This window comes from Neoarius graeffei, chromosome 14 (assembly GCF_027579695.1).
Source record: "Neoarius graeffei isolate fNeoGra1 chromosome 14, fNeoGra1.pri, whole genome shotgun sequence".
Classification (NCBI taxonomy): domain Eukaryota; kingdom Metazoa; phylum Chordata; class Actinopteri; order Siluriformes; family Ariidae; genus Neoarius; species Neoarius graeffei.
In genome coordinates, this window is record NC_083582.1 from 56,038,150 (window position 1) to 56,054,077 (window position 15,928).

General features: G+C 41.0%; 1 protein-coding gene across 1 annotated transcript in view; it reads left to right on the top strand.

Annotated features, from left to right (window-relative positions):
* rbfox3a (RNA binding fox-1 homolog 3a) overlaps positions 1 to 15,928 on the top strand; it is a 162,927-nt gene that overhangs the window by 87,699 nt on the left and 59,300 nt on the right. The window contains exon 2 of the mRNA XM_060939027.1: positions 9,789 to 10,037. Within this exon, the coding sequence (XP_060795010.1) occupies positions 9,822 to 10,037 (216 nt within the window). The 5' untranslated portion in view covers positions 9,789 to 9,821. The remainder of the gene's footprint in view (positions 1 to 9,788; positions 10,038 to 15,928) is intronic.

The following is a 15,928-nucleotide window of genomic DNA, read 5'->3' on the forward strand; positions in this document are numbered from 1 at the left end:
TGAACTCTTTTCAGCACTGCAGTAGGGAGCAACACCCCGTGTCTGTCGACGATGCTAGCCTTTCCTGCACATACAAATACTTGAGGCAAGATTATTTCAAGTAAGTCGCAGCAGACCTCCTATCTCATCCCTCCTTTTTTCATCTCTCTGCACACCCCCATCATAAAGTGGCCACTTTCCGTCCACCGATATGATGGACAGGTCCATTGCATTCGAATTTGCTATTTGTACTCTGTGTGCTAGTTATGGGTTTAAGGCATCGCACAGGCTCTCAGTGACCACATACTGGACTAATGGGAAGTAATCAGGCATTAGCTTTCCCAGGTCACTCTCTTTTAACCTTTTCAAAAACAAATGGAATGAGAGTAAATGGAAAATCATAGGTCAGCATGGCAGAAATAGAACCTACTGTTCACAGCACAGCTGTTAGGAAAGACTGAGTACATTGCACGCTTTGCAGGTGCGGGAACAAAATAAAATATAATTAAAAAAATATATAGTGGTGGAAAAATTGCGGCATGATGGTATGTTGCAGTGTATTGGGCAGCTCACCACCCACCCACCTGATGCAAAGGAAGCTGCTCTCTTGCACTTAGTTTGGCTTTGGAAAATGTTGCTTGTGCCTCCATTTACCTCTCTGAATATTTCATGGGATGGAGTCCACACGCTGAGCAATAATAATGTAATGTTGAGCAGCAGACATTTTCTACCGACTTTATGGTTTTGTGAACCCCCGCCCCTCCTCAGAGCCCTGGCAGGGCCACATTCATGCCCTCTCTGCCTGCTTTATGTGCTGTTTTTCAGACCGCCTGGACAGCCCTCTCCTCTGCTGGTGCTTTGAGGCAGGGAAGTGCATCAATAACACTCGATGTTTCAGTGAATTACAATACCTTCCTCAGGCTACGACCACTTTTTTTTTTTTCTGACATCACCACAGAGAGAGCAAGACACAGCTTTGGAAGCACAACATAAAAAGAGAAAGAGATGGAAAGAAGGGACAGAAGAAAGCAGAAGAATCGAGAATGATAGCTATACAGATGCATTGGCAGAGAAAGGCATACTCACACATCGACTCAATAGAACATCTGTACATGTCAAAATAGCTCGTCAAATTTCTGATACAGCACCCCAGACTGGTCCCCTACTGGGACACAATATTGGGACACGTGCACAGAGCTGCACAGAATATGACTTTTTATTGTTTTGAGTCTGAGGTTGCAATCGCCCATATTCTAGGTCAAAAACTCAGTTGTAGCCTGCTCATGGCTTTTATTGTTTTCTGATCGAATAATGCTTACACTTTCATACCGTATCAGTATTAGTGTGAAACTCAAACCATATAGCTTACAGAAGGTCCCAAATACAGTGGTTCTATTTTTAAACAAGCGACACATTTTAACAGTGAAAGCTAATGAGCTGCACATTGTTTTTCTCTTCCTCCCTCTCATTCTTCTTTTTTTATTTACTACAAGCTTTAGCACAAATCTTGGTGCTGAAATATATACAGTAATACTGTATAACTGGCTGAAAAGGTATCATCTCTTTTGATATCACCCCATCCATAACAGTGTTTTATTTGTGAGATTTAAAGGAAAAGGCAACTTTTGTACAAAACCAGGTGTGTAATAGGAGAAAAACATATACGTAATCAATTCCATTAATTATTTCCATTATATATCGAACATGAAAAAATATTTTTAACTTTGAAATCATGAATTGACACAGAGGAGTCAAAGTTGGAGGAGTCAGCCATTTTGAGATTGTGGGCAACTATAAACCAATCAGAATCTTTCGTTAATGCGCCTCTCTCTGATCTGTGATGTCACTGGGCCCATGAAAACAGTGTTTACAAGCAGATCACTGTGATTAGGAGTCTCGGCGGGTGGCTTGTATTCGATTCGTTTCTATCCCGACCTTGTCAGCTGTCAGATTTATGTTCATGGACCCGGTAAGCTGGTAAATAATATATTTTTTTTTTCTTTACCAAATTCTAACAGAAAACGAGAGCGCCCGAAAGGGAAAACCGAGCCGAGCCGCTTCACGCATGCGCAGTAGGCTTGGTAGGACAAATCCAAATAGGAGTCATTCAGGATTCAGCCATGTTTTTGCTCCGTGTTTTTACTCAACCAAAGTTATACAGTATTATGAGCTTTAAGTTGCATAAATAAAACCATTTGGTGAAACTTTGAAGAAGCGATTGTACTGGTTTTTTACCTTATTACCATGAAGCACTGAAGAGTTCTTTTCAGTGGTGGGCCGCATGACGTCACGCAGTAGATCAATATGGCGGAACGCATCTTCGCTGAGCTCAGCGCAAGCCCAGATTATTAAAAGTTAAAAGATACTGTTATGCGGTCTGTTCTTTCTCTATAAATTCCATGATCGATTACTTTATATATTTATCTATCTATTTGTGGTGATTTTGTACAAAAGTTGCCTTATCCTTTAAGGGAAAAAAATCACCAGCACATCACCTCAGTAAAGTTTAATCAAACACAACCTGCAAAAATGAAAGATGAAAGAAAGAACCTGTCATTGTGCACACCTGTAATATAAAATGGTGTGTGTGTGTGTGTGTGTGTGTGTGTGTGTGTGTGTGTGTGTACAGAAGGGTGACAAATTTAAGGAAAAGTGGTTCTGTTGTGCTGTAGGAGTCATCTTGCTGGCATGGTGTGGGTCCACTTGTCCCCTTCGATAGACGAGTTACTGCAAATCAACCCAAAGTTCTTCTGAATGATCACTGTTATCCTATTAACATGTCTATCCTGATGTGAGAAGTCTCTTCTAAACCTGCTTTTCCATGGGCACTTGCACTGGAATAAGTTTCTCCCAGAACAAGTTTCCCTGGTGGAACAGCCTGTCTAAACACGATTTGTTCCAGAACAATTTGGCACCCGTGGGTGCAGCTTGCTCCGTTTTACGAGGTGGCACAACTTGCTCCAGAATATCTTGTTCTGGGCACAACTTGCTCCTGTTTACCATCTAAACACAATCGTTGGCAAGTAGGAGGGCTTACATGTGTGCGGTAGCATTCATCCGGGTCATTTATCATCCAGACAAGACCGCTTTGCAGCAAGTTCAATTGTCAGTTCTTCTCAAGTGCTGTTCCTTGTCAAACTTCTCCACCTTTAAATGATGGAGTCAAGTGATTCCCAAGCCAATCGCAGTGATAACTGGATTAAAGAAGAAGTTCTTACCCTCATCCAGTTGTGGGGAGATACAGATACCCAGTTGGATTTGGAGAAATTGGGCTGCAACGAGCTGATTTACTGCCAAATCACCAAATGTTTAAGCAGAAACGAGCAGCAAGAGGACATCTAAAACAAGTTTCTGATCACTGATTTGCACATGCACACTTTTGTGTTCATAGACTGGTACCAAAATCCAGAATTGTGACACCCAAAGGCATTTTTGAGACAAAGTCGGCAAACAGTCTTATTTTGTCAATTTGGGTGTGCCGAATTCAAATCTGCAATATGCCGAGCTCTATCTGACCTCTGTTGACCTCTAGAGGTCATTGAACTTTGGGCCTGTAAACGTCTCAGCTGAACCCAGTTTCTCAGCTTTCTAAGGAATGAAATGTACTAAAATGATTAATGAAGTTAACAAATGGCCTTGTTTGTTAAATGTTTGGGTGCTGAATTCATTTTTCATTTGTAAAACGACATATGACCTCTGATAACCTCAAGGTCATTAAACTTGGCCTATAGGCCTATGCATTTAACGGCATTTTTAAACTGACTTTACTCCCCCAAAAAGAATATGAACAGACAAAAAACAAATAGAAAGGAACAAATGCAACATTAAATGCCAGTCCATGTACATGTGACTTACTTTTCACAATGAGAATGCCTAGGCGATCACCTTACATAACATTGCATTACATTTAGCGGTTATTGTTTATACAAAGCTACTGAAAAAAGGACAGATTCAGCAGCATACAAAATGTGGGGGCATACAGGGTATACAGGTTAATCAGGGTTAGTATATATGAGAGTTTTTTTCTTTGTTGTTTGTTTTTTGTAAAGGCTTTACCCCGTTTAAAACAAAACAAAAAACAAACAACAAAGAAAAAAACTCTCATATATACTAACCCTGATTAACCTGTATACCCTGTATGCCCCCACATTTTGTATGCTGCTGAATCTGTCCTTTTTTCAGTAGCTTTGTATAAACAATAACAGCTAAATGTAATGCAATGTTATGTAAGGTGATCGCCTAGGCATTCTCATTGTGAAAAGTAAGTCACATGTACATGGACTGGCATTTAATGTTGTATTTGTTCCTTTCTATTTGTTTTTTGTCTGTTCATATTCTTTTTGGGGGAGTAAAGTCAGTTTAAAAATGCCGTTAAATGCATAGGCCAATAGGCCAAGTTTAATGACCTTGAGGTTATCAGAGGTCATATGTCGTTTTACAAATGAAAAATGAATTCAGCACCCAAACATTTAACAAACAAGGCCATTTGCTAACTTCATTAATCATTTTAGTACATTTCATTCCTTAGAAAGCTGAGAAACTGGGTTCAGCTGAGACGTTTACAGGCCCAAAGTTCAATGACCTCTAGAGGTTAACAGAGGTCAGATAGAGCTCGGCATATTGCAGATTTGAATTCGGCACACCCAAATTGACAAAATAAGACTGTTTGCCGACTTTGTCTCAAAAATGCCTTTAACTCCTTAAATAAGCACTTTTTTTTAATTTTTGGTACCAGTCTATCACCTGTCTAACCTCTGGATTGCCACCAATAAAGAGTGAGCGTGTAAACACAAAGGAAAGTAGGCACAACTTGTTCCAGGCACAACTTGTTCCCGGTGCCTGTGTAAAAGCACAATGATGTAGTGGTTAGCACTGTCACCTCACAGCAAGAAGGTTCTGGGTTCGAGCCCAGTGGCCGGCAAGGGCCTTTCTGTGTGGAGTTTGCATGTTCTCCCCATGTCTGCGTGGGTTTCTTCTGGGTGCTCCGGTTTCCCCTACAGTCCAAAGACATGTGGTGAGGTTACCATGGGGCCGCCTTAGGCTGAGGTGCCCTTGAGTGAGGCACCTACCCCCCCAACTGCTCCCCGGGCCCTGTTAGCATGGCTGCCCACTGCTCTGGGTATGTGTGTGTACTCATTGCTCATGTGTGTGTGCATGCATGTGTTCACTGCTTCAGATGGGTTAAATGCAGAGAGGAATTTCATAAAGTTGTTGCTGTTGTTCTTCTTCTTTTAAGATGACCTCATCTCTATTAACAAGCCATGAGGGCTTGGTGAATGGTTTAATGAGTATGAAAATGATGTAACTCCTATATTATGGTCTTCAGTCACCAGATCTTGATCCAAGGTGAGATTTTGAACTGATACGTTAAACAGCACTCTCCACCACCATCCTCCAAACACCAGTTAAGGGAAAACCTTTTGGAAGAACCATGTTCATTCCCCTAGTTGTTCCAGAGACTTGTAAAATGTGTGTCAAAGAACATTTATGCTGTCTTGGAGGCTCATGAGAACTCAATGTCTTACTAAGGCATTATGTGAGTTTTTCCTTTCATTTCTATCTGTGCATCACTTCTGGCTGTGTTCCTTATATTTGAATGAATGTCCAACTACGATATAAGTTACGTGCAGGGATTCTGGCTTCAAAATGTACTGCAAACCAAAAAGTGGTTTGGTAATACTCAGTGTTTAAAAAAAGCATATCTGGTCTAATATTTACATTACATTACAGGCATTTAGCAGACGCTCTTATCCAGAGTGACGTACAACGTACCCAGAGCAGCCTGGGGGTTAGGTGCCTTGCTCAAGGGCACTTCAGCTATTCCTGCTGGTTCAGGGAATCAACCGGCAACCTTTTGGTTCCAAAGCTGTCTCTCTAACCTTTAGGCCATGGCTTCCCCATTATTTGGAGTACAAACAATCACACAGTAAATTAAACTATGGTTTGTGCAGCAAGTCACACACAGACAGGGAGTGTCACGTAGCATGAAGTGCATCAAGATTACTACAATCATAAAATGAATTTAAAAAACTGAACGACTTGAAAACGAGTGTCCCTGGTTTTCTTACTGACCCCTTGAAAAAGGTCTTTGTCTCGCTTACTCATTCTGGATCTGTCTTTGTTTTGTCTTTCACTCTCTTTCAGTCACTCTCCATGCCTGGCCATCGTGTGTAAGTCATGGACGAGTGCGTTTTTCATTTGGATAATGGAGCATTGGCCCTAATTGAGAGGACGGTCTCATTTGTTTGCCAACATGTCAATGGCCAGGCCTCTCATTGTTTCCACTACATTTGCATTAATGCAATTCTCTCCACTCCTATTAAACTGTAGACTTCTGCAGGCCATTTCTGCAGCCCACTGCTGCTGCCTAATGCTGCTTAGTCAGTGAAACAAAAAGGTTAATAGTAATCAAGGAAAAGGGCAGGAAAAAAAGCTTGATTTCACCATGCAATAGGTCCTGGATAAAAGATTGTTGAGAAAAAAAAAAACTTGCAATGCTTCCCTTCACAACTTAATTTTTTTTCATTACCCATTATCTCTTAATGAGAATGAGGTATCTTGTAGGCGTTGTACGGGATTTCATCTGTATCACGCCCATGTTGTAATGAAGAAGCATGAAGATATTTTTGAATCTATAGTTTAAAGGAGAACTGAAGGCAATTTTTTTTATATTATCAACATTCTATTTATCTCATTTTATTAAATATAGGAATGCATTTTTGATAGCTATTTTGTCACTGCTATAGCAAGTTATGAGTATTTGAAATACGCTCTGTAATATATCAGTCCATATGTCAAAACAATGGACGTAAACGAGATTCGTTGAGACCTGTGCGAGACATTGTAGGACGGAAGTAAAATGTACAGCAGAAATCAGTGACGAACATCTGCCAACGTTGTCAAAAGACGCGCGCGCCCTCTTTCGAATGCTGATGTAATCAAGCCGGAAGTTTTGTTTGTTTTGATAGCAATCAGGAAAGTTTGAAAAAAGTAGACAGTTATTGTCATTTAAACTCTTTTTTTTTTTTTTGTGCAATATTTCTTTTGGAAAATAGTTTTCAAAATGGCGGCGCTGACATTTCACCTTTCGATTACGTTCATTATGTCTTATATTAAATATAGTTAGTTTTTTTTTTCTTTTTTATCAGACATCTAGTTTTTAGGAGGTGGTGTAGTGGTTAGCGCTGTCGCCTCACAGCAAGAAGGTCCTGGGTTCGAGCCCCGGGGCCGGCGAGGGCCTTTCTGTGCGGAGTTTGCATGTTCCCCCCGTGTCCACGTGGGTTTCCTCCGGGTGCTCCGGTTTCCCCCACAGTCCAAAGACATGCAGGTTAGGTTAACTGGTGACTCTAAATTGACCGTAGGTGTAAATGTGAGTGTGAATGGTTGTCTGTGTCTATGTGTCAGCCCTGTGATAACCTGGCGACTTGTCTAGGGTGTACCCCGCCTTTTGCCCGTAGTCAGCTGGGATAGGCTCCAGCTTGCCTGCGACCCTGTAGAAGGATAAAGCGGCTAGAGATAATGAGATGAGATCTAGTTTTTAGGTTTGTTTACCTGACATGTTTCAACGTACGACTGTCGTCTTCCTCAGAGTGTCACCGGATGTTATTGGTGACGCATCTTTTATCAGCTGATGTTTCCGAAGGCGTGGCCTTCCTGTCTGGTTTGACAGGTCGGTCACGCCTTCTACTGTCTGTTCGTCCCCTGCAAGATGGCACTCCAGGTATGGGAGAGCATGTATGCTCCCTCATCCCGGTTGATGGTCCTCGGGCTTCGCTTACAGATAAAAAGATGCGTCACCAATAACATCCGGTGACACTCTGAGGAAGACGACAGTCGTACGTCGAAACATGTCAGGTAAACAAACCTAAAAACTAGATGTCTGATAAAAAAGAAAGAAAAAAAAAACTAGCTGACACTTCACGTTTCGAAGTCTCGCACAAGTCTCGTGAAGATCGCGTGGATAAGCGACGCCTGCTGTGGACCAAACGAACTAAATTCAACACGGCTAAAAACCGAATAGGCCGATAAGTAGGCCTATAATATTTAATTGCAATTAGTTGCCAATATGAGTCACGATATAAGGTTACTAAAACCGAAAACGTAATTGAAAAACACGTTAATTAAGAAATAAAGCAAGTTTAAAAATGACTTCGGTTCTCCTTTAACCATCTTCCCACTGTATCTGTTAATTATTGTGCTCCAACAGGGAATCGTTTGTGACTACCGGTACTGTTGATTCAGAAAGCCTGACATCTCAAGCTCATCAATGAAATTAATTAATTAGGAGTGCCCCAGTTTATTAACCTGATTAAGCAGTTCCAGATTATATGCTGTGTTATTGCTTGTCTTTGCCATCAGCTTAGCAGTGGTCAACCTCCTGTCTCCACCTATTTGTATTATATTAATACCCTGATATGAGGTGTTCGAGGCAAGCTGCTCTTTGTACGACTGCAACATGCACACACACACACACACACAACGAGAGTACTGATGACCCGACCGCACCTGTGCTGACAACAGCACTCCGCTCCACAGAGTTGCCCTCATCTGTCAACACAGACAAACAAACACATAAACAGAGGCACGCACAGACCTGCACTCTACTGTAGAAATTAACCCTCATCAGTCAACACACACGCTCACTCCTACAGTCAAGGGCATGACCAAATAAAAAAGGCACATTTTCCAAAATAGCTGCCAGACAAAGAGAGAGAAATGAAACACTTGTGTATCCTAATTTTCATAGATGGATGAGAAAACATTGGGTACCTCTGTTATTCAAAACAAATGAGAGCAAAAAAAGAAAGAGAGAGAGAGAGGAAAAAAATATCTCATTTACATCCACTCCAGTGGAGAGAAATGAGGGAGAAGAAAGAGGCAGTGCTCTCATTTCCATGCTGATACACAGAGAGAATGACAGACAGTGTGAGGAAAGAGATATCACAAGCAAGCTAAATAAAGGAGGTAGATACTCATTGAATTCCAGCATGTAAAAAGTCATAGAGAGGGAATGAGAGTGTCATGAGGACGTGCAGGCCTGTGAAGTGAAAAAGGGGTGGCAAGTATTACAAACCCATCATTTAAATCAAAGGTTATAATCAAAAACAAATTGGATAATTGATCTGCCACATGGTACTTACCAGGAGAGCAATTTCTACTCACTCGAGCTATGTTTATCCATCAAGCAGTGTGGTACAAAATAAAGTCTACTGACCAGTAATGACAATGCTGTAATGTGCTCTGCGAGTTACTATGATGTACAAATCCATTCAGCTTCTTTACAGCACTGCGCTGGAAATAAAAAATAAAATAAAATATGCTAAATTGCATCATATATTACTTACAATGTGCCGGAAGGCGTACTGCTTTATTCATGGATGACATTAGTGTAGACGGGCTACAGGTTGTTTGTGGCACCCTGAATTCTCTCTCAGTAGAATTTACACAAAGGATTTACATCACTGTCTGCTTTCTGTTCCTTTAATCAAGATCGGGTTTGTGTCTTCATTGCCGGAGGATATTCAGTGTGCATCTCCATGGCTCAATCTGTCAGTTACAGTTGTGGCAGGTTCTGCAGGATATTCTATCAGAACGATCATGAAATTAGCACCCATATTTCCTCTTATCATGTGATATTAGAGTTGAGACGGACAGATTCGTGATTGTTTCTGTCATCTCTTATTATCTATGATACTGTCTGATGCTACTACCAAGCTGGTGCTTTTGGTTACACTGTGAATAGGTGGTGATGTATATCTGAGACTGAAGTTTTTACATATCTCTCTCTCTCTCTCTTTCTCTCTCGCTAGGGTAACCAGGAGGCACCAGCCCCTCCAGAGGCCATGGCTCAGCCGTATGCCCCAGCGCAATACCCCCCTCCCCCGCCTCAGAATGGGCTGCCCGGCGAGTATGCCCACCCCGGGCAGGAGTACACAGGGCCGAACCCGGTGCCTGAGCATGCAGCTGCCCTCACCATCTATACAACCACACAGACACACAGTGATCCAACTGGTACTGAGAACAGCACGTCCTCACTCACAGCACCCTGCAATGTACCAGTGAGTACATCCACTATTCACCATATCATGATTAGTTAAAAGTCGTTGGCCACTTAGGTATGTTTACACCCAAAATCTGATACCTCGTATTTGACAGAATTCTTTTCATGATGATTTCCTGTTTACTGGCAAAAAGTCCCACTGAATCTAGCATTAAATTACAATTTACCACACGTGATCTTGGTGACTGAAAGCTGACACACATCTGATATGTGTAACCTAAGTCTAGACAGTGAGATCAGATTTCATGTTGAGCATCAGTCCAATTTGTCATACAAGTGTAAATAGATATATTCATCTCTCCAAGCCATATTTGACAAAATCCCTCCCAGTGCATCACTTGTATGATGATCCCCATGTCTGTATACAATACATTTTCAAATCCCATGCCAAATCATATACCATCTTTTTTAATTATAAATTATTTATAAAAAAATAATGTACTTGGCTGTCTAGTGTTTTGTATTTAATTTTTATTTCCATATTTTTCCTCCCGAATTTGCTTATCTGCCAATTGCAACCCACCAGCCGTTAATCACCTATCATACAACAACTACCAACCAAGCAGTGTGAAGGTTAACCTGTGCTTTCTTCAAGACACTTCATGCCGGTCAAATACGCCTTTTCAAACTGCTTCTCATGCTGTATCACAGGCAACACTTCAAGGGGAACTGAAGTCATTTTTAAACTTGCTTTATTTCTTAATTAACGTGTTATTCAGTTTCGGTTTTAGTAACCTTATATCGTGACTTGTATTGGCAACTAATTGCAATTAAATATTATACTCATCAGCCTATTTGGTTTTTAGCCATGTTGAATTTAGTTCGTTTGGTCCACCGCAGGCGTCGCTTATCCGCGCGATCTTCACGAGACTTGTGCAAGACTTTGAAATGTGAAGTGTCAGCCAGGTGTCAGTGTCGCCATTTTGAAAACTGTTTTCCAAACAAAATATTGCACAAAAAATGAGTTTAAATGACGATTACTGCCTACTTTTTTCAAACTTTCCTGATCGCTATCAAAACAAACAAAACTTCTGGCTTGATTACGTCAGCATTCGAAAGAGGGCGCGCACGTCTTTTGACAACGTTGGCAGATGTTCGTCACTTTGATTTCCGCTGTACGTTTTACTTCCGTCCTACGATGTCTCGCACAGGTCTCAATGAATCTCGTTTACGGCCATTACTTTGACATATGAATTGATATATTAAGCCTAGGTCACAACCGGACGTACGATTTTTTGGCCGTGCGATTTTTGGCGTTTCCTAAATCGCTGCATTTTTTTTGTTCATGGAGAAAGATGCACGTTGGCCATAAGTTTGTCTTGCATCCTGAAAAAAACGTAAGTGCCCGTAGAGTTTGTTTGACATGACAAAGAACCTCTGCGGCCGGTCTGCGACCAGTCTACGGCTCAAAATTCAGCACGTCACACGTGCGCCCTCCGTGCGTTTCTTGCGTCTTTTGCACGTAGACCGGCCGTAGGAGCACGTACGGCCGGTTGTGACCGAGGCTTTACATAGCATATTTCAAACACTCATAGCTTGCTATAGCAGTGACAAAATAGCAATCAAAAATGCTATATTTAATAAAATGAGATAAATAGAATTTTGATGATTAAAAAAATTTGCCTTGAGTTCTCCTTTAAAGGAAAATGCTAACTACCCTCTTCTACATACATAATTCCTGATTGCTGTAATTGACAGGGGAGAGAGACAGCATGCCATCCCTCCCACCTAAAGAACACGGTCTGTTTTAATCTCTTGGTTCCCAGCTACTGATGGCTGTCACGTTGTTGGGATTTGAACTCACAGTCTTCCAGTGATAAAGCGTACATTTTACTGTTGCACCACTCAGAAACCATCTTGTGTTTTGAGTTGAATTCAGTGTGGCTAACTGGGGACTACAAATGAAGATGCATGTAGTTAAAATCTTATCAGATACAACCTCTATGTAAGGTGTCTAAAAGGACCCGTGTAAATAGTTTTTATCACCAGAGACATGAGCCTTATTTTCCTTCTATTGCCAAAATGAGATGACAGAAGTGCTGTAGTGCTCTCAGCGGTCTGAGTGATTATAGGATGATTACAGATTAGTGTGAATGATGACTGTAGTGTCTCTGTGTATTAAACCACATTTAAAGGGCAAAAATGAAAGGAGAAAATGGGCGAGATGAAGACTTAAGAGAATATGAAGAGGGGTTTTTTTTTATGCTCTCCCAGGAGCAGACAACAGAGTCCTAACTGTCTGTTTGATCTATTGTGTCATGACCGTGAAGTCCACTGCTCCAACCATCAAACCCCTTGGAACCATTTACCACTCTATGAAAATTTCAGTGGACCACTTACTATAACAGTCCCAATATATATAGCAGGCTTATGATGGAATAAATGACATTCAGTACTGTGTGTGTGTGTGTGTGTGTGCACGCACACTTGCATATCCATATGTCGCTCTGAACCCTGATTCCTTTGGTAGTGGTGTATGCTGTCATTCCTGTACTATTGCCTGGAAATATTTTTCTGCTCTTCCCATTTTACTTCCCATAGACCTCTGGTTACACACACACACACACACACACACACACACACACACACCAGCAATAGCCAAATCAGCACTTACAACCACTGTAACAAATATTATTCTATTATTCTGACTGAAAAGAATCTGAATTAGGCCTGCTGAGTTGCAATTCCCTGCAGGTTATTAGATTTAATAAAGGCCTGTTTGGGGAAGTTTCAATTTATCCTCTATAAACTTCGACTTTGTACATTTCTGAGGGACCTCAGAAAGTTCAGACATCCTAACATGAAAGCCTTAGAGATGAGTGTAGTGTGGAAAAAAGAAAGATGTAAGACTTGGACTCGGGAAAGTGTATTTTTTCACATTAATGCTGGGGATTAAAAGGCATTTTAATTCTCTCTAATTCCATGTGGATGGAGAGTATCTCAATCCAGTATATGGAGCTATGGTCTGGAAATACATGCAGATATTCTTAAATTAGATCAGATCAGATCAGATTGGAGAAGACACATCAGAGAGAAGATGAGAGGAATATTTTTCAGGATAAGCTTTCAATGTCTATTAGTTCTGTCTACTTTAGAGAGAGGTCAGCTTAAAACTTGGATCCTGATCTCAGAAAGAGTGCTATACTTCAAACATGCAAACACAGTCTCTATCAACAGTCTCTCATTAACTTAAACTTTGGTTTAGAATTTTTAAAAATGTATTTAAGTTAACCTGAGTTATTTCTTTTGCTATCCACTGTTTATCAAGTCAAAGTCCCTCCTGTGCCAGGATCTGGTCTTCCCAGGCACTCTCCTGTCCCAGTACTACCCAGATCTTGAGGCGCACAGGTGCGCCACTGATCTCCGTTTCAGTAGCCCTCGGCCTCTCACCTATTATATAGCTAGGGTTACAGTAGGGGCTAGTCCTCTGGTTACTGCGAGAGTTTGACTCCCTATGCACATCTGTATTGCAGCATGCCTTGCCAGATGGCAGTAGGTACCATTTTTATGATGGTCTTTAATAAAACCCGACCATGAATAGAACTCATGACCTCCCAGTCATGAGGCGGACATGCTAACCACTAGACCAGCTCGCGGTCATCCACTGTTCATCATGTGTCATTATTTTGGTGGAGCAACCTACCAAAGGCAAAAGATTTAAACAAGACTTTTTTTTTTAAACGTCACTTATTTAACAATTATTTGCTGAAGGTGAGGTGAATATCGGTGAATAATAACTGAGACACAGTCAAGGTAATTATTTAAATAATATTGGCTGGTTTTTAGTGGTATATCAGATATATTCCATTCAGCTAGCATGATATTGAATGAATTGAAGATGAGTTCAATATCATGCTAGCTGAATGGAATATATCTCATATACCATGAAAAAAAAATCATTATTATTATACATACACATTCAATGGAACAATTACAGATTTTACAAAAAGTTAAGAACAGGGGGTAACTTACTAATATTGAATGCTGATTCTAATTGAATGTAATTCAACATTCTGTCAATCCAATGTACAAAGTCAAAGTTCTAACAATAAAAATGATGCAAGTCCAAAAAGCCTGAACAACAACCCAACTTATATACAAGCTATATACAGGTTGACAGTTCAAGTTCAAAGTTACTTTTGGTCGTAGTTAATTGTTACATTGCAGTTGTTCAAAATAAAAGGGCTTTGCTGAGTGAAGTCCACGAGTGAAGTCCTCTTGTAAAAGTCTCCGTCACTTTTCCTCACCTCCAAGTAGAACTTTGACAATATTTCCTCCATTGCTCTCTTTTCCAGTTTTTCGATGTCTGTTGGTCTGTTTTTCTCTTGTAACTATGTGTGAAGAATATCCAGTGAAGTTTTGGTAGCCTTTCGGGTGTTCAGCGCATCTGTCTCTTTAAATCTTCCACTTTTAATGAAACAAACCTTGTGGCCATGTTTGTGTCCAAACTGTCAGAGTCACTCGCAAGCGCTGAAGTTTTACATCTCTGACATGTCTCTTTTCCAGTTTTTCAATGTCCGTTGGTATGTTTTTCTCTTGTAAATATGCATGAAGAATATATGATGAAGTTTTAATACCCTTTTGGGTGTTCAGCGCGTCTTTAGTTTCAGTTTTCAGTTTATTTATTTCGTGCTTAAACTGAGCACTGAATTAACCCCATCTTCTCTCTCTCCTGGCTGACAAAGAAATGATTATGTGCATGCGCAACAGAAAAATTTTGTCATTGGAGCTTTGACGTGTGACGTCATGTTGTCTTGACAATGTGCAATATTATGACAATATTGCATGCTCATTCTTCATTGGGCAGAGTGGTGTAATACATGGAGGATAAGTGATATATAACAATGCTGCATGCCATCAATAAACCCACTAGAAGGGAATAGAATACATGTTTTTATTCCATGGAAAAAGTGGCCTGTATGTATAATAATCACAGATATTCACTGAGCCTGGGGTGGATAATTATTTTAGTATAAATACACAGATAATAATAATAATAATAATAATAATAATCTCATCTCATTATCTCTAGCTGCTTTATCCTGTTCTACAGGGTCACAGGCAAGCTGGAGCCTATCCCAGCTGACTACGGGCGAAAGGCGGGGTACACCCTGGACAAGTCGCCAGGTCATCACAGGGCTGACACATAGACACAGACAACCATTCACACTCACATTCACACCTACGGTCAATTTAGAGCCACCAGTTAACCTAACCTGCATGTCTTTGGACTGTGGGGGAAACCGGAGCACCTGGAGGAAACCCACGCGGACACGGGGAGAACATGCAAACTCCGCACAGAAAGGCCCTCGTCAGCCACGGGGCTCGAACCCAGACCTTATTGCTTTGAGGTGACAGCGCTAACCACTACACCACCGTACCGCCCCTAATAATAATAATATGAGCCCTGTGATGACCTGCCGACTTGTCCAGGGTGTACCCCGCCTTTCGCCCGTAGTCAGCTGAGATAGGCTCCAGCTTGCCTGCGACCCTGTAAAACAGGATAAAGCGGCTAGAGATAATGAGATGAGATGATGAATCTTCAAAAGCAGCATGCAAATGTAATGCACGCAGACTTGTGTCACTTACCTACTGGTATGTTGAGTCACATAAAATACTTTGTTTTGAAACCGATAAAATAAATCACATTTCCACCTTACCTTTAAATAGTTTTAGACCAAACTTCGTGACATCTTTAGTGCTTTTAGGAACAGCATTCTCTTTCATAATTTGTAATTCTTCCTCACTTACGGTGACGAAGTGATTGACCGCCATTTTGGTGAGTCGCTTGAGGTGGTTATCGAGAAATAGTCTGAATCTCTCGACCAATCAGCACGCGCGATTTCCGATAATCACCTCCGTAAAACTGAGATGCAGTCTCTATATACA